The following is a 22,145-nucleotide window of genomic DNA, read 5'->3' as shown; positions in this document are numbered from 1 at the left end:
AAAAATCTTTGACAAAACTGAGGAAATCTTAGAATGCCTCTGCAAAAAATGTCCCTCTTTACAATCAGGCCTCAGAAGTCACATTTGACAGAAGTGACATGCACTGTCTACAAAAAAATGTGGAGACCTCCTTGGTTCATTCTACAAATTAGCACTCTTCCAATTAACAACAAACTTGGTTAAAAAAACTAAAAATTAAGTATTTTATTCCCTTTTTTGAAGAAAATTTCCAGTCAGAACATTTCTGGCTTTTACTCAGAAACATTAGATTCCACTCTAAATTAGTGTACTCTACGTGGCCTATGTCCAGGATCAACTATCCTTGCAAAACAAGGACCTCCCACAGTATGTACTTGCTAGTAGTACTGCCAAGCATAGGCCTGCTCTGCTACTGCAGAGGTTCCTGTCCCAGCCCAGGTCCAACAGGACTGGCAGGAAGGTGTAGCCAGGTGGCTTATCATCATGAGAATGATATGATGATACCTACTGGACAAGGATCAATGGGGATTCAGTGCAAATAAGATTTTCACCTTGATACTAGCATTTGCAGAAGCATTACTCTTATTAACTTAGATAGTCAGGTTCCAGGTCTAGCTCAGGTCATTTCTTCACTTATTTTTATTTTTGAGATAGTGTTTCTCTCTGTCACCCAGGCTGGAGTGCAGTGACATGATCTCAGCTCACTGCCACCTCCCCTCCCAGGTTCAAGCCATTCTCCTGCCTCAGCCTCCTGAGTAGCTGGGACTGCAGGTGCCCGCCACCACACCCAGTTTTTAGTAGCAATGGGGTTTCACCACGTTTCCCAGGCTGGTCTCAAACTCCAGATCTCAGGTGACCCACTGCCTCGGCCTCCCAAAGTGTTGGGAGTAAGGCATGAGCCACCGCGCCTGACCCCATTCTTTTGTTGCTGTTGTTGTTCCTAGTCATTCCACATCAGCTCATGTAGTAGCAACAGGAATTCTGTCTCCTATGGGTTGACTGGCCAGGGAAATCTTACATGTCAAATGGTCAGAATATGAAAATCTAGACTGAGCATATGCGCAAATGAATCCTTAGAACACATTTATCAAACCAGAAATAGAAGCCAAGGCCGCCCCCAACCCCGGCTCTCCCCACCCCCCAGCTGGCGGAAAGCCTGGTAAACCTCAAATCAGAGCACAGCATTGGTGAGAGCCAAGTGAGAAAACTCAAAACACTGGCTACAGACAAAGCTGAGATGCCTGCAGCTTAGTATTGCTCATTAATCAATGTTGACTGCTCATGAGTCAAGAAAATTTGATATCTGTCCAAGTGACATGACAGGTACTATGCCAGATACTTTGCTGACAGTAAGTACAATTATTATACCCATTCCTCAGATGGGGAAACAGAGGATTAGAGGAGTTCAGTAGCTCATGCAAGGTTATACAGTCAGCAAGTGGTAAAACAAGGGTTTAAACCTCAGCAGTCTGTCTCCAGAACCTACTCTCAGCTGCTCCCCTAAACTGCCTTCCTCCAACTACCATTCATGACTCCGCAGCGCTCACTGTTCCTTATATCACACCATGCAACATGTTTGTTACAGCATGCTTGCATCACATTCCTATACATCTTGCTTATTTCAGTAGTAATTGTGCTGCAGGGCAGGCTAGAGCAGGGGGCCTCATGTATGTCCACTAGTCCACAGCAAGAACAAAAAGTCCACTTCTGGACTTAGAGAAGCACGCTGCTACTTCCAGCTGTTTCTTTAGATGACAAAGTAATAAGAGACAATAAACACCTTTGTTTTTCACTTAAAATGTTGCCTTACAACCAGCGCCGTCCCACTCCCCCACCCCACCACCACCAAAAAAAGTAACACCATGCATGCATCTTTACGTATGTTAAGCTACTTACTTTTTCTGGCAACCATAGAGTCCAGAAAACCTTTTGGTGGGTAAAATAGGATTATTTAAAAGATACACTTAGGTCTGTATTGGGTGGCTCTGGAGGAATTTCCCCTTCCCAGGAGCTGCTTACCAGTTAATTTAGCAACAAAATAATCTCCCAAACTAGTAAATCCCACTGCCCCGCCCAGGGGCTTTCATAAAATTATCTTGTTTTCATCATGTTTTAGCATGGAAAAATGACCCATACCTCAAAGTATACATTTTAAGGTTTTTGATAGCTATTTAAGAAGAAATATTTTACCAGACTTCTGGTTGGGGACATGACTCCAGTTGTAGACAACATTCTTTGGCAACAAGAATGTGACGGCTCACCACTGCCACCATCTGCCCAAGGCTCTTCCTCTTCATTCTTCAAGCTGAAAGCACAGCTGATACCTTGGATGATGTTTCTTGATAGCTCTCTAGCGGAGGATATATGTGGTGCAGAAGTGCCGCTACCATAGCTCTGCTCATCTGGGTCTTGTTTCTGGAAACCATATTTAGTTGTCAAATGGTATAATATGACAGATTTTGATGACTTAAATCAATATATTTCAAAGTTTTATTGATGAGGTTTCATTTAAGTGATAAAGGCAATGCTTAAGTTATTATGGAGAGAAAAGCATTATTCAATTGACCGTATTTTGTTCTCCTATAATCTTAAAATGTTATGCAATAGGCAACTGCCTTAAAATATTATGGCAAGGAATAGATCATATATTTTACAATGAATAAAGCACTTCTGTTACACAATTAACATGCAAGGAAAAATTAAGGTAGCCACCTGCACATGTTCAAACACTGTGACCATATCACAACCCAAGCATCCAGTTTGGCCAGTTGGATAATCCACTCCTGCCACTGCAGAATGTAGCTTCCTAGCAGTCACCTGGCTAAGATTAATGCAGAAGAAAAAAACATCCAAAGGTACTATGCTATGCCTGGCTATTTCTGCCCCAAATGTCTAGGATAATTGTTTCTTTTCCCTCTAGTATCTCTCCTTCTGTTCCTAAACATGATCAAATTTCTACTTAGGAAAGACCTTCACTTGATCTAACAGCTTTTCTTTCTTCCTTTTTTTGGGTGGGGCAGGGCGGGGTGGAGTGGGGATTCTTCTTTCTGCTCTTGGACTTCTAGGTTAAATGGACTTGAAGTTTGCTGCCTTTCTCTGAATCTGTGTGGATTCCAGATATTTACCAATAATGCACCCTCAATCTCCTCCAAGTTGATGCCCAGCCCACTTCTCTTTCACCTTTCCCAGACCTGGCCTTCTTCAGCCTCTCTATAGCCTCTCACCTTTGGTTTCCCAAGGTTCTCTCCTCCTCAACTTTACGACCCCATTGTGTTCCTCTTCTTGCCACATTCTAATGATGATTCCTTTCTCCTACCAACAGAGTTGCTTAGGGCTCACTTCTAAACCCTTTTCTCTCTTCCTATTTTGTCTCCCCAGATGACTGATTCATTTTCAGCCCATCAGTGTTTGCCTCTCCCTGGAACAAGACCATAAAACCAGCCCACACTTCATAATACCTGATGGATACTTCTGAGCTATCCCACTCATAATGGTGGTGAAACAATGATGCTTCGCAATTTACAGGGCCATTTGTGTCCTTCCTGCTGAATAGTTGCAAAACCCCATGAGACTGGTATCACCAAACCATTGCTGAGCTCTTCAGCTGGCCTCAGGGAGGGTCTCTCCTAAGAGGTCCCTTGGGGAAAAGAAATGCCTCTTCCTTCCTGTGTCGTGTCTGGTGTGCATTCTGCTACAGGGAAACAACCAAAGTGCTTTTAGGAAAGCCTCCTCCTAAGTCCAACTATAGAAATCCTATCAAAGTTTCAATAGTCGGGAGGAGCTAGGTGCCCTGGACAATGACCAGAGGCAAGTAAAGCTGGTCAGAGACTCAACTCCAAAGCTCATATAGATCTAGGTTCAAATCCCAGTCCTGACGTTTCATAGCTGTGTGGCCCTTAACTATATTTTGGTTTCTTTCTCTGTAAGATGAGGGTCAGAAAAATAGCTCAGAGGATTGTTATAAACATTAACTGGAAAGTATACATATATCACTTGGCACAGTGTCTGGTACATAGAAAAGACCTACTAAATGGTGGCTATCATCATTCTAAAATCTTACACCTTTACCTCTGAGTCTTCGGCTTCTTCCAAAACGTGACTGAGAACTTGTATATATTCAGTTGCACCTTTAAGGATATCAACTTTGCTGGGCTTCCTGCTTTGGGGAAGAAATGGCACAAGTGCCTTCAATTTGGCAAAACCACGGTTGAGATTTTTTATCTAGAAAACAAAAAGCACAGTGACACAGAGAAGCCAGCTTATAGAGACATCTCCCCATTACTGAAGGGGGTTGTTTCCACACCCTTCTTGCCTGGGTGCAAATCTAAACAGGATATGCCCCAAAGAGTCACTGCTCCACCAGCAGTGCAGTTCATCTCAAAGGAAGAGAAAATGGCATAAACTCGGCACTATGGGCAGATGGGCTACAAGGTGTGCTCCTGTTCATGCCAACCTCACTCCTCTTCCTGTGAGAGCATACCCACTGTATCATAATGCAGAGGCAGCAGAGGAGTGAGTGGCTGAAATCTGAGTCAACTACACCCAGATTTAAAATCCAGATCTATCATTTACAAGAGTGTGTGGAATACTTCACATCACTAAGCCTCAGTTTGTTCATCTGCAGAGTGGAAAATATTTTAAAGCTTTTTGTGGGGTGTGATTAAGTGACATAATGTACACATAAGACACCTCACCCAAACCTGGCACATAGAAAGTCCTCAAGAAGTGGTATTGCTACTTTTTAAAATTATTATCATTTAACTTAGCAAGATGTAAATGTACTGCTCATTCACCTAAAGTCCAATGTGGATGTTCCTGATTGAAAAGAATGTCCTGTCAACTCAAGCACTGAACCATCAGCTCCTTCAACCTCTTTCCCCACTGAGTTAATGATATAGAGGCAAAGAGAATCCAGAGAGTTGGTGAGACTTCCAAGGCTCCTTATATTTCTCTCTCTTCTCCAGAGTCTAATTCCTGTCTCTGAAGGCCTACAATTCTGATGGTCATCCCCCTGGGAGACATAGGCCCTGGGAGAGCTGGCTTCCACTATACCACAAAGCCAATATACATTGAGTATATCCTACTCTGGAGCAAACCAGACAAAGGACATAGTTGGCCAATTCACAGGAGAATACAACAACCAGTCAGTGTATAAAAAAAGTTAACTTTCATAGTCAAAGAACTACTAACTAAAACAGAAATTAGATACCAGTTTTCATATATCAAAGCGGTTAACATACCCAGGATCACGGATAGCATGAAAAATAGAACAGTCCTAGACATGTAAGGGGGAATAAAAATGAGTAAACCTAACTAGAAAGCAATTGGGTAACTTGTATCAAAAGCCATTGGATTGTATATGTCCTAAGTCCCAGTAATTTCACTTGTAGCATTTTATTCTAAGGAAATTATCAGACACACACATAGTTACACCAATAGTTAGGTACCAGTAAGAAGCTACAAACAGCAAACATGCCTAACAATAAGAGACTGAATACATTATGGTCTGTTTTTAGACCAACTATACAGTCAAAAACTGTCTTTGAAAGAATACTTAAGAATATAAGAAAATGCTTTTGATAATGTTAAGTGGAAAAAAATTACAAAAATATGTACTGAATGAAAATTTTGTAAAATTATATACAAATATATATAATTTTATATACAAAAATATTTTACAAAATTATATATAATTATACATAGACAGTTATATATATAAATTTATATACATATATATTTATATAAATACACATAATTTTACAAAATTATCATTCAGTACATATTTATATTCATTTATATATTATATATAATTTTGTAAAATTAATTTTACAAAATTGCCATTCAGTATATATAGTTTTGTAAAATTATATATGAATGTATATATATTTTACAAAATTGTCATTCAGTACATATTTTTGTAATTTCTTCCACTCAACATTATCAAAAGCATTTTCATATATATATGAATACACACAGCTAGAAAAAAAGACTGGGAGGATATACACAAAAATGTTCACAGTAGTTATATCCGTGTTGTATCTCTTAACCTCTTCAGTCATGTCTGTCTTTTCCAGGTATTTTAACTTTATCATTATAAGGAACAATAAAGCTTATTAGTGTTTTAGTGGATAAAACCAGGACTGATCCTCTGGAGAAGACAATTCCTTTCTGGTGGGAAGGACCACTTCAAATATTAGATCACAGACCGGGCGCGGTGGCTCACACCTGTAATCCCAGCACTTTGGGAGGCCGAGGCCGGTGGATCACGAAGTCGGGAGTTCAAGACCAGCCTGGCCAACATGGTGAAACCCCGTCTCTACTAAAAATACAAAAATTAGCCGGCTGTGGTGCATGCCTATTGTCCCAGCTACTTAGAGAAGTCTCCTACTCTCCTGTCGTTCTTTATTCTGTTGCCCTCTTCCTGCAAAGCTCCTGCTTGCTTCACTGGGGCACTTCTAAAAGGCCTGGGGTGCCTAGGAACAGCCCTCGGCGGAACTTCCCTCCCCAGTCCCAGGCCTAACTGTGCGCTCTGCTCCCTCTTCCACCCCTCACTCTTCCCTCTCCTGGATTCGCCTCTGCTGCAACCAAACCCGGAGAATGCAAACGCTAGGAACCGAGACCACGTCTCCCAAGCTTGGGGCTGAGTTTCGTTAGCGACAGTAAAATCCACCAGCAGGTGCCGCTCCAACCATGGCCCACGGGGACCCTTCCCGTTTGCGAGTCGCTTCGGCCCAGCCGGGAACAATCATTTTACATTGACAGTTGAGTGGGACTCTTGGATGCACACTGGGACGTCGTGTTTTGCGACTTTAAAGAAAAGCAACTTCCTTCAGGCCCCACTTTCTCCTCACCCTCGTCTTTGCTTCGAGGCCGAGATGCAGAAGGCAAGGAAAAGGAGCGAAGGGGATCCGCGCGCCCCAAGCACCCACCCGCGCCTACGGGGTGAGGTGAAAGTGCACCTCCCGCGCGTGAAGCTTGTAAAGCTCCTGCCCAGGGAGACATTTCGGAAGTTGTCAGAGCCCCTCTTCTGTCCTCTCCCGGACCCGGGTCCTGCACAAATCCCTGAGGGTTAGCGGGTGAGGCGGCCACCGCAGCGGCCGCCAACAAGCAGCAGAGGAAGGAGGCCACTGCCATTCTCCCGACCCTCTGGGGGCTCGGGAGGCCCCGGGAGCTGCAAGTCGCCTCGAGCGGGCCCCGGTGTTGACCAGGTGTTTGGTGGTGAAGCGAGGACGTGGGGGGCGGGCGTCGACACCGGGGACCCCTCACCCGCTCGCGCTCCTTAGCGTTGGCCACGCGCCGCCGCTCCAGCACTAACTGGAGGTCTTCCGTGGAAGAGTAGCCGCCCGAGGGCAGCCGTTTGAGCCTGCAAATGGCGGCCAGCTGGGGCAGCGGCCCGAACTCCTCCCGCAACACGTCCTCCAGCACCTCCGCCTGAGGGACGCCCAGGAACGCGGGCGTCGCGGCGCGGAGATCCAGGGTGCCGGGCGCCGGGTCCATGGCGGGGCGGAGGCTGCGGAGGCCGAGCTTTCACCCGCGCACCTGGGGCCGCACGAGGCCCGGGCGGGGGCGGGAGCTGGACCACCTGTGCCTATTCCGCGTGCGTTTATTCCAATCCCCGCCAGCTCTCCGGAGGCTGCGTCCGGGCGTCGCGTTGAACCAGCCGCACAGGTGCGAATCAGGAGCGCTGGCACACTGGAACCGCCCGGGGCGTGGTGGTGGTGTTTTTCCCGATCCACATGCCAGGGTTCCAGTCCCCCAAATTCCCGTTTCATCAGTCCGGGTTGGGGCCTGAGCTTCTGAATACGTGTATACAGAAAAATGCAATGGATATCCACAAAACTTTTTTAAAAATTCATTTTGAAAAGTTGCGGGGAAAATGGCAAGAAGAGTTTCAAAGAGCCCCTGTGTCACCTTCGCCACGATACTTACTAACTTTTCACGTTTGCTCCATCGCCCTCTTTTTCGCTGTGAATAGTCTTTTTTGTTATTCTGTTTCCATTTGAACTATTCTTTTTCTTTTTTTTTTTTTTTTTNTTTTTGCGGACGGGTCGATACATTGTTTTATTCATTTTTCCTCTTTCCCACACAGACCTTTATTGTCAACACAGCCAAACACAGTTGTCACTTCAGAAAATGTGCTGGAAAATAGCGATCCCAAACTTGTTTAACAGCAGAGTACAATTTAATACTTTAGAAATTCTATAACTAGCTACAGCTTCTGTTTTGACTAGATTACTCATGAGAGTTTGTTTCTCTGGAGGTTAGCAATATAACTGGAACATTCTACTCTTGCAACTGGAAATCAGACATGTTTCTAGAAGCCCTCTGTAAAATCCTTCCAAGCATAGAAATACATTTTTTTGTTTGTTATGTGGTAAATTGTGTGTCCCAAGGTATGGTGTACAAATGATCCCGTCGCCTATGTAGTGAGCATAGTACCCAATAGGTATCCTTCCAACCTCTGCCCCCCCTTACCTCCCCCTGAAGCAGACCCCAGTGTCTATTGTTCCCATATTTGTGTCCCTGTGTATTCAATGTTTAGCTCCCACTTATAAAGTGAGAACATGCAATGTTTGGTTTTCTATTCCTGTATTAGTTCCCTTATGATAATGATCTCTAACTGCATCCACTGATCTATTTTTTTGTTGTTGTTAAGTTTTAAAGTTGCAGACATGCTGTCCCATCACCTCTAAATACTCCAGTGGGTATTCCCCCTAAACGAGGCCACTTTTCCACACAACCACAACACACCACTCAAACTAGAAAGTAAGCATTGATACTGTGCCACTATCCAATCTATGGACCCCATTCAAGTACCACCAGCTGTCTCAACAATGTCTTTTTCCTTTCTGGTTGGAATCCAATGCAGGAGTACAAGTTTTATTTTGTTGTCAGATTTCTACTCTCCTTCATTCTGGACCATTTCCTCCATCTTGTCCTGTCTTCATGCTCTTGACAGTTTAAAAGAGTAAGGGCCTTTCATTCCGTAAGATGTCCCTCACCCTGGATCTGTCCACTATCTGCTCATGTCCAGACCCCACCCATGGGGGGCTCATGGAGGGGCTCCATAGAAATGATGCTAGGCTCCTCTCAGTGCATCACATCAGGAAGTACATGAAGTGGATCTGCCCCATCACTGGTGATATTAACCTTAATCGCCTGGTCAAGGTGGTGGTGTCAGGTTTTTTCTCCATAAATAAATATTGTGTGAGGAGATACTCCTTCTCATTCATTGTTGACGCCTGCCTGAACCAACCACCACCCTGATTATAGCCAAATGATTGGCATTCTACTGTGAAGAAAAGCTTTCTCTTCTTCCCATTTATTTATTTATTTTGTGTGTATGTCAGCATGGGCTCATGAATTTCTGTTTTATTCACAGGACGTCATTTATTCACATCATTATTTTAATGCTCAAATTGTCCCAGATTTGGCCTATGAGAGCCCCTCCAAGTTGCTCCTCTGTCCTTTTCATATGACCCCCTCATTCTCTGTGTACTTTCTTACTTGTACCAGAAAGGCTTTTCTTGAATTTTCCCAACCCCAGACCCAGTCCAGGGATCAGTCTATTCTTCTTTTAGTGGAAGTTAGGATTTAGAAACCAAGACCTATATGCTTGGTTGCTCATTCCTTTTGGGATGTCATTGCTTCTAAGCCCTTTTCGCAGCTATGACATATATGTAGGTAAGCACACATGCATATAATACATAAAGCTATACCTGTGTATCTAAGTACATATGCATATATATTTATTTAAAACCATGAGTTCACACTAATATCTCCAATTCCAACCCAACACCTCTAATTTCCCTGCTTTCCTTTTTTGTAACTCCTCACCCCATATCTACTTTTGTAACTCCCTTCTCCAACAATGAGAAACTTGGCTCACATTACCCTCAGTGTAATTATTTATTTGCTCAATCCCTGTACATAACCAGTTTCCTAACCACATCAGCCACCTCCTTGGCCCCATCTCTTCCTCAGCTCCCACTCTGACATTGCCTCCCAGGAAAGGTCAAAGGAAAGAAGGGGACACACCAAACTTTTGACTGAGATTCTTTGAGCATGGCCTGGGAATGGGGAAGTATGACCAGCACATCACATCCTCTATACTGCTTATTTCACAATAAGCATGGGCCACTTCTGTAATTTAAAATATATTTTTAAGTAGGAAAATACTTTGCTCTAAGTTCATTTGGTGTAGTCTGCTGGCAGGCAGATGGAAGGCAACAAAGCTTAAAATAGAGAGAGCTTACCCATTTACTTAACTTTCCTTGAAAGCATCATAAAGGACATCATTGATATTATTCTATTTTATTGCCAAACCCTGCAGTGAACAAGGGGTGTACATTAGGAACCCAGTGTTAGCATACCAGATTTGATTCCTTCATACCTGTGTTCTTTTATAAACTCCAACTCTTAACTCTCTGGCCTCTGGTCTGTTAGATTCATACATTATGTCATTGTTCTCAGGGAAAGTAATCAGGTGAACTGATTTAAGCTAAAGTGTTACACCTGAGAGCGGTTTAATGCTGATACCTTGTCATACACCCAATTATACAGTGGCCTAATGAACAAAAAGTTTCTCTATCCTCTAACAGTGTGAAAGGTGTAGGTCAGCTCTGCTCCTCATGGTCACTTGGGGACTTAGGTTCCTTCCAAATAATTGTTCTCCATCCCCTAGGGCCAACTCCTTTAGGGTATTATCATTGGCATGGCTGAGGCTGGGTCACCTCCAGGTCTGGGTTCCAGGCAAGGGAGGAGGAGAAGAGATCTTAAGGCCTGACCAGAGGTGGCACATAGGATTCAACTCACATTCCATTGGCAGGAATTTACACATGGCTGCACACGGATGCAAGAAAGGATGGGGAATGTAGTCTGACTGGGCAGTCTTGTGCCTGGCTACAATTCTGTTCAATGGGGAGAACACTTTTGGTTGACAATAGGAGTCTGTCCCAGTGCCCTTCCTCTGTGCTCCAGTAGTGCCTATAAAGCCCCTGTGAGATCACTTATTTCGGCTCCTTGAAGGAGGATCATTGGCCACAGTATCTCCAGCACCTAAGGAGTACTGGCTTGGCGCACGATAGACATCCAATAAACATTTGTTGAATGAGTGAGAAAGCAAATGAATGAATGATGCTTGGAATGAAGTAAAAAAGCTACTTTGACATGGGTAAAACAAGAGCCTACTTATTTAGGTAAAACTTTCATGTTTTGCCACAACTACTTGACTCTATAATATATATTCATGAATAAGTAAATAGATGAATGAAAAAGCTTACCTAAGTTTCCACAGAAAGTAGGAAGATCTCAGCTCATGCCTGTAATCAGCACTTTGGGAAGCTGACGTGGACAAATCACCTGAGGTTGGGAGTTTGAGACCAGCCTGACCAACATGGAGAAACCCTGTTTTTACTAAAAATACAAAATTATCTGGGCGTGGTGGCACATGCCTGTAATCCCAGCTACTGGGGAGGCTGAGGCAGGAGAAATGCTTGAACCCGGGAGGTGGAGGTTGCGGTGAGCCAAGATCACACAACTGCACTCCAGCCTGGGCAACAAGGGCGAAACTCTGTCACAAAAAAAGAAAAAAAGGAAGTAGGAAGATCTCTCTGCCATGGAAAATTGGAAGATAAGTATCCCCTTAGATGCTGGTGATATATACAGTTCTGGCTCAGTTGCATTCGTCCTTCACTGCTCTAAGGGCCTAGTAGGGAGTTTTCCTTTCCAGACCGACTAAAGTATGTGAACATCTTTAGGTTCCAGAATGCATTGCTCTCCTTGTGTTTGCTATTCCTGCTTGGTTCTCTCTCTTGGTGGGACCAGATCTCTTGGGATGCAACTGATGACATCCTCTCTTTACTGCTTTTTTGTTTTCTGAGTTCTAATACCTTGTAGCCCAGTACAATGCCAGCTGGATGGAGTCCACCCTTGGAGTAAGGATGAGGACACATAGGTATCTCAAAACCCAATACCCTTGAAGAAAGGGAATCCCTGTCTAGTTTGCTGGTTGATACAGATGCTAGGTCTCTGAGTCAACAATGCAAAAAGCAGTGTAAGGCTAAAGGAACCTTTACCAATTTCTTATCCAGCAGAGTTGTTCTGTTTCAAAAAGCAAGACACGTGCTTGCTTCAAATCATGCTTTTGATTTCAGCTCCATGACTATTACAGGTAGTCAGTAAAATGTCTCTGGCAATTGAGTTACTGCCTGCCTTGGTCTCTGCTGCTGCTGTCAGTTTTGCCTTTTTCTGTGTGTTATTAGGTATTTTGGAGGGAAAAGAGAAGATTCTTGGTCAAATGCCATGTTAAAGAGAAAGTGCCCCTAATACTGGCTTTAAATAACACATTTTTTTTTCTCATTTAAAATTAAGAAAGCTATTTTTTCACTTAGGAGGAGTTAGAAGGTATGCATAAGAAGGAACTCTTCACTTTTGCCTGATGGCATAAGGCTGAGTGACATGATGACATAAGGGTGGCTGAGATGATGACTTAAGGCTGGCACATGTTGAGTGCTAACAAATGTCACCATTATTGTCACGTCTTTTGCTAGATAAGCTGTTTCCCTCCATGCCTGTGGGCAGCTAAGGAAAGGTCAAGACTGCTGTCTCTACTTGGGGACAAATAACCAATACTTCTCCCGAATCCTGCCCTGGAAGGGGAGGGCAGAGACAGGAAGGAAAGAGGGGGAACCTTAGCAGTGATCAGGAGTCACACTCTGGACAGAGGCTTCGAGCAGAAGGTCAGGAAAGCAGAATCGCAGTTTGGACCCCTGTATTTGAAGAATTTGAATTTTTCTGACATTGGGCAGAGGGGGAAGGGCATTTCTGCTTGTTTTTTCCTTAGGCTTTCACAAGTCTACCCTGTTTTACTTGTGCAAAGGGGCCTATGAATGATATTCCTAAAACCAGAAAGAGGTAATCATGTTGAACAGAGTGAAAAAACCCCAGGGTTTCAAGTCTTTTTTTTTTTTTTTTTTTTAAGCAGTACCTCTTTAACGAGCCACTCCTTCCCCTCAGGACTCCCATCCCAGGTGCCTCATCACCCTACCCCACCCTTTCCAGAAGGGATTGAGAGAGAGAAGGTAAGTGGGGTGTCATTCCTGAGCTGTCCCCTTAGAGGTCTCTGCAGGGAGCCTGCCTTGCAGCAGCAAACGCCTCAGGCCATTCCCCCCAGCTAGGCTCAGTGTAGGCTCCGAAGCTCTTCTAGCTATTCCAAGCAGATGGCGAGAGATTCCACTCAGGATCCTGAGGCTTACACAACATCGGAGGGCTGGAGAGGCAGGAGGAGCACTGAGTTTGAGAACACACCGCTGCAACTGCCATTCAGCCCCACAAATGATGGAAAGGGGCCTGGGACATGGTGGTGGAGAAATACCCGGCCCCCTCTCCTTGCTTTCCACAGAAGATAGACAAAAGGACAGGAAGATGAGCTCTGCCTGACTTCCACCCTCTCCATGTCCTACAATGGTTTCTAATTAAATCATCTTAATTGGCATTCAGAACCCTGGGTCCAAATTCTGAAAAAGGAAACTTCTGCAGTGCCAAAAGGCACGTGGTGGAGGCAGCCAATCCACATTATCTTCCCCTACAAGACACAGAGAAATTGCCCTCGCTCCATCTCCAGCTGGTCCACCTCGTCAGTCTTTCCCCGTTAGTTACCCTGGGCCCAGCTGAGAGGAACTCTCCCTTCCTGGGTCCGCCTTCCTGGGCACTCAGCAACCCTCATCACAGTGCCCACACTGTGGTTCACACATGCTCCCTTTCTCCCCTTAGCTCAGGCAAGACATGAAACAGCTGCTAAACAGCAGCTTTAGTAAAGGAAGACCAAGAATGCATTTTTAAAAAGGATCAAAGACTATAGTCAAGTTTATGTTACCCAGAATTCCCATAGAAATCCTGTTGTTCATATCCACATAAATTCACATTATCATGATGACATATTATTTTTGACACAGTATTATTATTTCATCCCACCATATCCTGGGCATTAGGCTTTCCTCCCATTGTACAGATGGAAAATCAATAAAGTTTAATGACTGGCTCACGCTGCTGGTCAGTAGCAGAGCCAAGTCTAGAACTCAGCTTTGTCACATTCACTGCAGCTCTCTTTCCTCCAAGTCTGAGTGGCCTCCACCCCAAGATAACTCAGCGCAACCTTACATTTCCAGCCACCCGGGTTTTGGCACACAGGCCCTGCCTGCTTACTATGTGGCATATTTCACTTCCCTTGGGGACCTTCTCTTCCTCTACCCCCCACCAAACATGAGCTGGGATTAGTGTCTTAGCTACTCTACCGGCAGAGTTAAAAGAGGGTCAGAAGTGCCTCAGAGAACAGAAAAAAGGAACAGACACAGAGACTCTGCCTTTGGGCTTTGTCCCTAGGACACTGGCCAAAGACCTTCTCTCCCCAGAGCCCCTTAGCTCAGGAGCTTCTCGTTGGTGCTGCTGTGCTTCAGAACCTTGAGGAGACATAGAGAGAGACCCTCAGCCTTGTGTAGTGTTCTCAGAAACTTAGAGCCATGTGAGCTGCAGTGGTCTTGCAGAAGAACTGAGACAATAAAGCAGAGAGTGCTTCATTGGGGGCTACAGGCAGAGGGTCATAGCCGTCAAGGGGGAGCAGGGTGTTTGTATGACCTTTCAGCAAGTCATCTGTATTAGTCCATTTTCACACTGCTGATAAAGATGTAACTGAGTCTGGGAAGAAAAAGAGGTTTAATTGGACCTACCATTCCATAAGGTTGAAGAGACCTCATAATCATGGTGGGAAACCAAAGGCACTTCTTACATGGTGGTAGCAAGAGAAACGAGGAAATGCAAAAGCAGAAACCCCTGATAAAACCATCAGATCTCGTGAGACTTATTCACTACCACAAGAACAGTATGGAAACCACCCCCGTGATTCAAATTATCTCCCTCAGGGTCCCTTCCACAACAAGTGAGAATAATGAGAGTACAATTCATGATGATATTTGTGTGGGGACACAGACAAACCATATCATTCCATCCCTGCCCCCTTCAAATCTCATGTCCTCACATTCCAAAACCAATCATGCCTTCCCAATAGTCCCCCAAAGTCACAATTCATTTCAGCATTAATCTAAAAGTCCAGTTCAAAGTCTCATTTGAAACAAGGCTAGTCCCTTCCACCTATGAGCCTGTAAAATCAGAAGCAAGCTAGTTACTTCCTAGATACAATGGGGATACAGGTATTCAGTAAATACAGCCATTTCAAATGGGAGAAATTGGCCAAAGCAAAGGGGTTATAGGACCCATGCAAGTCCAAAATCCAGCAGGGCAGTCAAATTTTAAAGCTCCGAAATGATCTCCTTTGACTCCAGTTCTCACATCTAGATCATGCTGATGCAAAAAGTGGGTTCCTATAATTTTGGGAAGCTCTGCCCCATGGCTTTGGGGGGTACAGCCTCCCTCCTGGCTGCTTTCACTAGCTGGCATTGAGCATCTGTGGCTTTTCCAGGCACATAGTACAAGGTATAGGTGGATCTGATATTCTGGGCTCTGGAGGATGGTGACCCTCTTCTGTGGGGTCTGGAGGATGGTGGTACCACAGTAGGGACTCTGTGTGGGGTTGAAGACCCCACATTTCCCCTCAGTACTGCCCTAGGAGATGTTCTCCATGAGGGCTCCACCTCTGCAGCAAACTGCTGCCTGGACATCCAGGAGTTTCCATACATATTCTGAAATCTAGATGGAGGTTCCCAAACCTTCAATTCTTGACTTCTGTGCACCTGCAGGCTCAACTCCATGTGGAAAATGCCAAGGCTTGGGGCTTGCACCCTCTGAAGCTGTTGCCCAAACTGCATGTTGGCCCCTTTCAGCTATGGCTGGAACAGCTGGGATGCAGAGGACAAAGTCCCTAGGCTGCACACAGCAGGAGTACCCTGGGCCTTGCCCACAAAACCATTTTTCTTCCTAGACCTCTGGGTCTGTAATGGGAGAGGCTGTTACAATGGTCTGTGACGTGCCCTAGAGACATTTTCCCCATTGTCTTGGGGATTAACATTTGACTTCTCGTTACTTATGCAAATATCTGCAGCTGGCTTGAATTTCCCTGTGTGGTGGCAATTGTCTGTCATACCCTGCTAGTGACACCAAAGCAACCCAAGGTCACTGTACAGAGTTCCTACAGTGGAGGGAGGGCAGGCAGACCCTCCAGGGAGACAAGCTGGCCACTTCCCCACAGGTCAATCAACAACTGCACTCTGTCTCCCCAGACACTTCTGATCAGTCTATGGAGAATTTCTTTTCTATTGCATTGTCAGGCTGCAAATTTTCCTGCTTTTATGCTCTGCATTCCTTTCAAAACTGAATGGCTTTAACAGCACCAAAGTCACCTCTTGAATGCTTTGCTGCTTAGAAATGTATTCCACCAGATACCCTAAATCATCTCTCTCAAGTTCAATGTTCCACAAATCTCTAGGGCAAGGACAAAATAACACTAGTCTCTTTGCTAAAACATAACAAGAGTCACCTTTACTCCAGTTCCCAAGAAGTTCCTCATCTCTGTCTGAGACCATCTTAGCCTGGATTTCATTGTCCATATCATTATCAGTATTTTTGACAAAGCCATTCAACAAGTCTCTAGGAAGTTGGAAACTTTCCCTCATTTTCCTGTCTTATTCTGAGCCCTCAGAGCTGTTCCAACCTCTGCCTATTGGCCAGTTCCAAAGTTGTTTCCACATTTTCAAGTATCTTTTCAGCAACACTCCACTCCTGGTACCAATTTACTGTATTAGTCCATTTTCACAGTGCTGATAAAGAGGTACCCAAGACTAGGAAGAAAAAGAGGTTTAATTGAACTTACAGTTTCACATGGCTGGGGAGGCCTCAGAATCATGGTGGGAGATGAAGTGCACTTCTTACATGGTGGTGGCAAGAGAAAATGAGGTGATGCAAAAGTGGAAACTTCTGATAAAACCATCAGATCTCATGAGACTCATTCACTACCAAGAGAACAATATGATTTGAATTATCTCCCACCAGGTCCCTCCCACAACAGGTGGGAATTATGGGAATACAATTCAAGATGAGATTTGGATGGGGACACAGAGCCAAACCACATCACCACCTAAACTCTCTGGGCTTCATCTCCCGATCTGTAAAGTGAGGGTTCTAATAGAGCTTTCCTCAGAGGTGAAGTGAGGAGTCAAGTAGGCCATCAGCAAAACAATCACTACTAATGCTTGCCTGGTGAGATCCGTGTCCCATGCACCATCTTAAACTCATCCTACGCATTGACTTTCCTAATTCTCACAGCACCCCCACGAAGGAGGTACTGTAGTTACTTCCATTTTGCAGAAGAGGAAACTGAAACACGAAAGTCAATGAACCAGCTTTCCCAGCTAGAAAGGGGTGAAAATGGGATTGGACCCAGACCATTTGGCCACAGAGCCTGAGTCTAAAACCACTAAGCTCTCCTGCCTCCTGTAACCCCCACCATGTTGTTAGTGAATGGTAGTATGATTTACAAATCAGATCAAAAGTCCAGAAATGTGGTTATTGTACAGACAAATCCTAAGTGACACAGACTAAGGGGTGGTCTGAGCACCAGTGCAGAAGTTACAATCAGAGCTGGTTGAGGATACACTAAGGGGCTTGGCTCAATTCCAGTGACCCCATGGCAGAAATGTGATGAAAGGCTCATTAGAGTCACCCTGAAGAGGACCTGGGGTCCCATCCCTGGGACCTATGTGACGGAGAGTAGCAAATGCTTGTCAGGTGTAAGAAGGCAAAGATTCAACAAAAGCAGGGCTTTGGGAAGATTCAAGAGGCAGTAGGGTGCAGCTGCTTTGGGGAGTGAGGCAGAGTTGCGCTATGAACAGCCTGCTGCTTGGGGCCCTGTCCTGCAGGAAGAAGCCAAATGGCATGGACCCTCTGGCTATCCTAAAGCACATGAATCCTCACACCTCCCAAGAGCAGCCAAGGCATCCTTACTCTTTCATGATTCTCACTGGGGCTTGGGCCTCTCACTGGGGCTGGGGGTCCTTGGGGTTGGTTGCCTAAGCTGCAGGAGAAATTGTTGGCTGGCGGCCGGGCGCGGTGGCTCAAGCCTGTAATCCCAGCACTTTGGGAGGCCGAGGCAGGTGGATCACAAGGTCAAGAGATCGAGACCATCCTGGTCAACATGGTGAAACCCTGTCTCTACTAAAAATACAAAAAAATTAGCTGGGCATGGTGGCGCGTGCCTGTAATCCCAGCTACTTAGGAGGCTGAGGCAGGAGAATTGCCTGAACCCAGGAGGCGGAGGTTGCGGTGAGCCGAGATCGCGCCATTGCACTCCAGCCTGGGTAACATGAGTGAAACTCTGTCTCAAAAAAAAAAAAAAAAAAAATTGTTGGCTGGCAAGGTGAATGATTTGTAACTGGCTCTTATAAGTGAGAGCAATACACAAAAGAGAGGGTCCTTCTGAGAGGCATGTTGGAAGCGCACAGGAAAGCGCACAAGCCCAAATTCATGTGTCAGGCAGTGAATGCTATATGTATCTAGTGCATGAAAAGGGCTGGGCATTTGTTGGTAGACACTCAAAATTGCTGACTAAGCATGTGTAGATGTTCCTCTAAACCAATGACATCCCTCATCCTCAAAATGCTGTTACATCTTCCTCCAGAATGTGAGAAACTGCTCCCTAACCCTGGAAAACCAGGTCTGAGAGTCATTTCGTGACAACTGTAATCTCTATGGCTTCTCCTTCTTATGCTAGAGTCCAGCTGTCCCCTAAATAACAATGAGTGGGACCCCAGCCTCCATGGTGAGCCTCATGTCCAGAAAGACTAAAAATCTCTGTGAGAGAAGGCTGTGGGCACCTGTCAACAGCATACCCCGTGTGGTGGCAGTTGTCTGTCACAGCCAGCTAGCGCCACCAAAGCAACCCAAGGTCACAGAGAGTGGCAGTTGTACAGAGTTCCTACAGTGGAGGCAGCATGGGCAGGGCCTCCAGGGAGACAAGCCGGCCACTTCCCCACAGGTCAACCAACGACTGCACTCTGTCTCCCCAGACGTCTCAGTCAGTCTATGGAGAATTTCATTCCTCTGCCTCTCTCTTGAGGAAACTGCAGCTTTCAGAACCTCCCCTGAAGGAGAGAAGGGGCCAGCAGGGACATGAGAATTGACCCTGGGGAGTTGGCAGGAGGGTGTCCTTCTGTTTACCTGCCCCAGTCCAGCCACTTCTTTGTTACCTTTAGGCTGCAGAGTGAGGTTGGCTGGATTGATGATGAACAGCACCTTGCTACTCCACGCCATCACCTCTCCACAGGACTCCTTCTCGGGGTGCGAGAAGGGGCTGAATGTGCTAACTTCCCCTGCTCCCTACTAGAATACTAGCCTCTTAAGGGCTGGGATTTTTATCTATTTGGGTCACTACTGAATCCCTAAATCTAGAAGGGTGCTTGGTATATAGCAGAGGTGCAATGAACATTCCTTGAAGAATAATTGATATAAAGTAAAATTCCTGAAGTAGATTTCATAGTTAATGGATCTTGGTGGCTGGGCCTGTAATCCCAGCACTTTGGGAGGCTGAGGCAGGCAGATCACTTGAGGTCAGGAGTTCAAGACCAGCCTGGCCAACATGGTGAAACTTTGTCTCTACTAAAGATACAAACACTAACCAGGCATGGTGGTGCATGCCTGTAATTCCAGCTACCTGGGAGGCTGAGGCAGAAGAATCACTTGAGCCCAGGAGGTGGAGGTTGCAGTGAGCCGAGATTGTACCACTGCATTCCAGCCTGGGTGACAGAACAAGACTCCATCTCAGAAAAAAAAAAAAAAATAGTTCATGTATCTTAGGCGAGGTACAGTGACTCATGCCTGTAATCCCAGCACTTTGGGAGGCCAAGGCAAGAGGATTGCTTGAGCCCAGAAGTTCGAGACCAGCCTGGGCAACATGGCGAGACCTCGTCTCTACAAAAGTTAAATAAAATTAGCCAGGTGTGGTGACATGTGCCTGTGGTCCCAGCAACTTGGGAGGCTGAGATGGGAGAATCACCTAACCTGAGAGGTCAAGGCTGCAGTAAGTCAAGATCTCGCCACTGCACTCCAACCTGGTTGACAGAGCAAGACCTAGTCTCAAAAAAATGTGAGGGTGGCAGGGGAATTAGTTATGAATCTTTAGACATTAAACAAACTAACTGAAATATATATATAAAGGCTTTTAGAAATAAAAGGAAAATATGACAAAATGATAAACATAGTGAGAGAGTTTTTAAAAATCCTCTCAGAGAAATTGATAGATTGAGTAGACAAAACACAAGTGAGAATGTAAAATGTTTGCATAATGAAAATATAAGCTTAATCTAATAAATACATCTATGGAACATTTATAAAGAGAATCTCAGGAAATTCCAAAAAAGTAGGCCACATTATTTAATACTGCCTCCTGATGACACAAAGCTAGGAAAACCCTAAAATGAAGAATAGGAAAACATATAAAGAAAAGAAAATATACATACAAGCATTTTATGTACAGTTGACCCATGAGCAACATAAGTATGAACAGCATGGCCCACTTACACGTGGATTTTTTTCAATAAATATTTTGAAAAACTTTTGGAGATTTGCCACAATATACAAAAACTTGCAGATGAACCATGTAGCCTATATTTTTTTTTCCTTTGAGACAGAGTCTCACTCTGTTGTCCAGGCTGGAGTGTGCAGTGGCATGATCTTGGCCCACTGCGCCCTCTGCCCTTGCGGGTTCAAACAATTCTCGTGCCTTAGCCTCTCAAGTAGCTGGGATTATAGGCATGCGCCACCACCCCTGGCTATTTTTTTTATTATTATTATTTTTAGTAGAGGCGAGGTTTTGCCATATTGGTCAGGCTGGTTTCAAACTCCTGACCTCAAGTGACCTGCCTACCTCAGGCTCCCAAAGTGCTAGGATTACAGAAGTGAGCCACCAAGCCTGGCTGTCTAGAAATATTTTTTATTTTACTTTTTATTTTATTTTTTGAGACAAAATCTCACTCTGTCACCCAGGCTGGAGTTCAGTGGCATGGTCTTGGCTCACTGCAACTTCCACCTCTCAGGTTCAAGAGATTTTCCTGCCTCTGCCTCCCAAGTAGCTAGGACTACAGGCACCTGCCACCAAGCCTGGCTAATTTTTCTATTTTTAGTAGAGATAGGGTTTAACTTGTTGGCCAGGCTGGTCTCGAACTCCTGACCTCAGGTTATCTACCTGCCTTGGCCTCCCAAGGTGCTGGGATTACAGGCGTGAGTCACCATGCCTAGCAGGAATATTTTTTAAAAAAATAAGAAAAAATTAGGTCTGTTATAAATGCATAAAATATAGGTAGATACTAAATCTATTTCATCTTTTACTAACATAAAATATATACAAATCTATTATAAGAAATTAACATTTATCAAAATGTAGGCACACAAACACTTACAGACCATACATGGTACCATTTGCAGTTAAGAGAAATGAAAACAAACTTAAAGATGCAATATTAAATTAAAACTGCATAAAATTAGCTGTGGTACATACTGTAATATTGTAATAATTTTGTAGCCACCTCCTGTTGCTACACAGTGAGCTCAAGTGTTTAAGTATCCACTTAAAACACTATGTGATGCTAATCATCTCCCATGAGCAGTTCCTTACTCCAGTAAATTGTGTATGGCAGTAAAAACTGATTTAGTTCTCATGTATTTTTCATTTTCAATGCAATATTGTACCTTGAATAACATCATGGGATCCATATGAGGTGGCACTAGTAAATCTGGAAGTACTCCCCAAAAGCAGAGAAAAGTCATGACATTATCAAAAAAGGTTGAATTGCTTGATATGTGCCATTTATTAAGGTCTGCAGCTGTGGTGGTCTGCCATCTCAAGATAACTGAATCCTGCAAAGGACCATTGTAAAATAAAGAAAAGGAAATTTGTGAGGCTACACCAGCGGGCACAAAAATCTTGCACTTTTTGTAAAATACCTTTTTAATCTCCTACTGAAAATGCAGTTTTTATGTGGGTGCAGAATTGCTATAAGAAAGGCATACCTGGCTGGGCGCAGTGGCTCACGCCTATAATCCCAGCACTTTGGGAAGCCAAGGTGGGTAGATCGCGAGGTCAAGAGATCGAGACCATCTGTTCAACATGGTGAAACCCCGTCTCTACTAAAAATACAAAAAAATTAGCTAGGCATGGTGGCGCG

General features: G+C 44.6%; 1 protein-coding gene across 1 annotated transcript in view; it reads right to left on the bottom strand.

Moving 5' to 3' along the window:
- Positions 1–7,476, bottom strand: part of FIGLA (folliculogenesis specific bHLH transcription factor) — a 13,260-nt gene extending 5,784 nt beyond the window's left edge. The window contains exons 1-3 of the mRNA XM_017522015.2: positions 7,246–7,476; positions 4,048–4,200; positions 2,170–2,394 (exon numbers count right to left, since the gene is read on the bottom strand). Of these exons, the coding sequence (XP_017377504.1) occupies positions 2,170–2,394; positions 4,048–4,200; positions 7,246–7,476 (609 nt within the window). The remainder of the gene's footprint in view (positions 1–2,169; positions 2,395–4,047; positions 4,201–7,245) is intronic.
- Between the last annotated feature and the right edge of the window lie 14,669 nt (positions 7,477–22,145).

Source organism: Cebus imitator, unplaced genomic scaffold (genome assembly GCF_001604975.1).
Source record: "Cebus imitator isolate Cc_AM_T3 unplaced genomic scaffold, Cebus_imitator-1.0 Scaffold23, whole genome shotgun sequence".
Taxonomy (NCBI): Eukaryota; Metazoa; Chordata; class Mammalia; order Primates; family Cebidae; genus Cebus; species Cebus imitator.
Note: the sequence above shows the minus strand (reverse complement) of the source record. Positions and strands in the feature narration are given on the sequence as shown.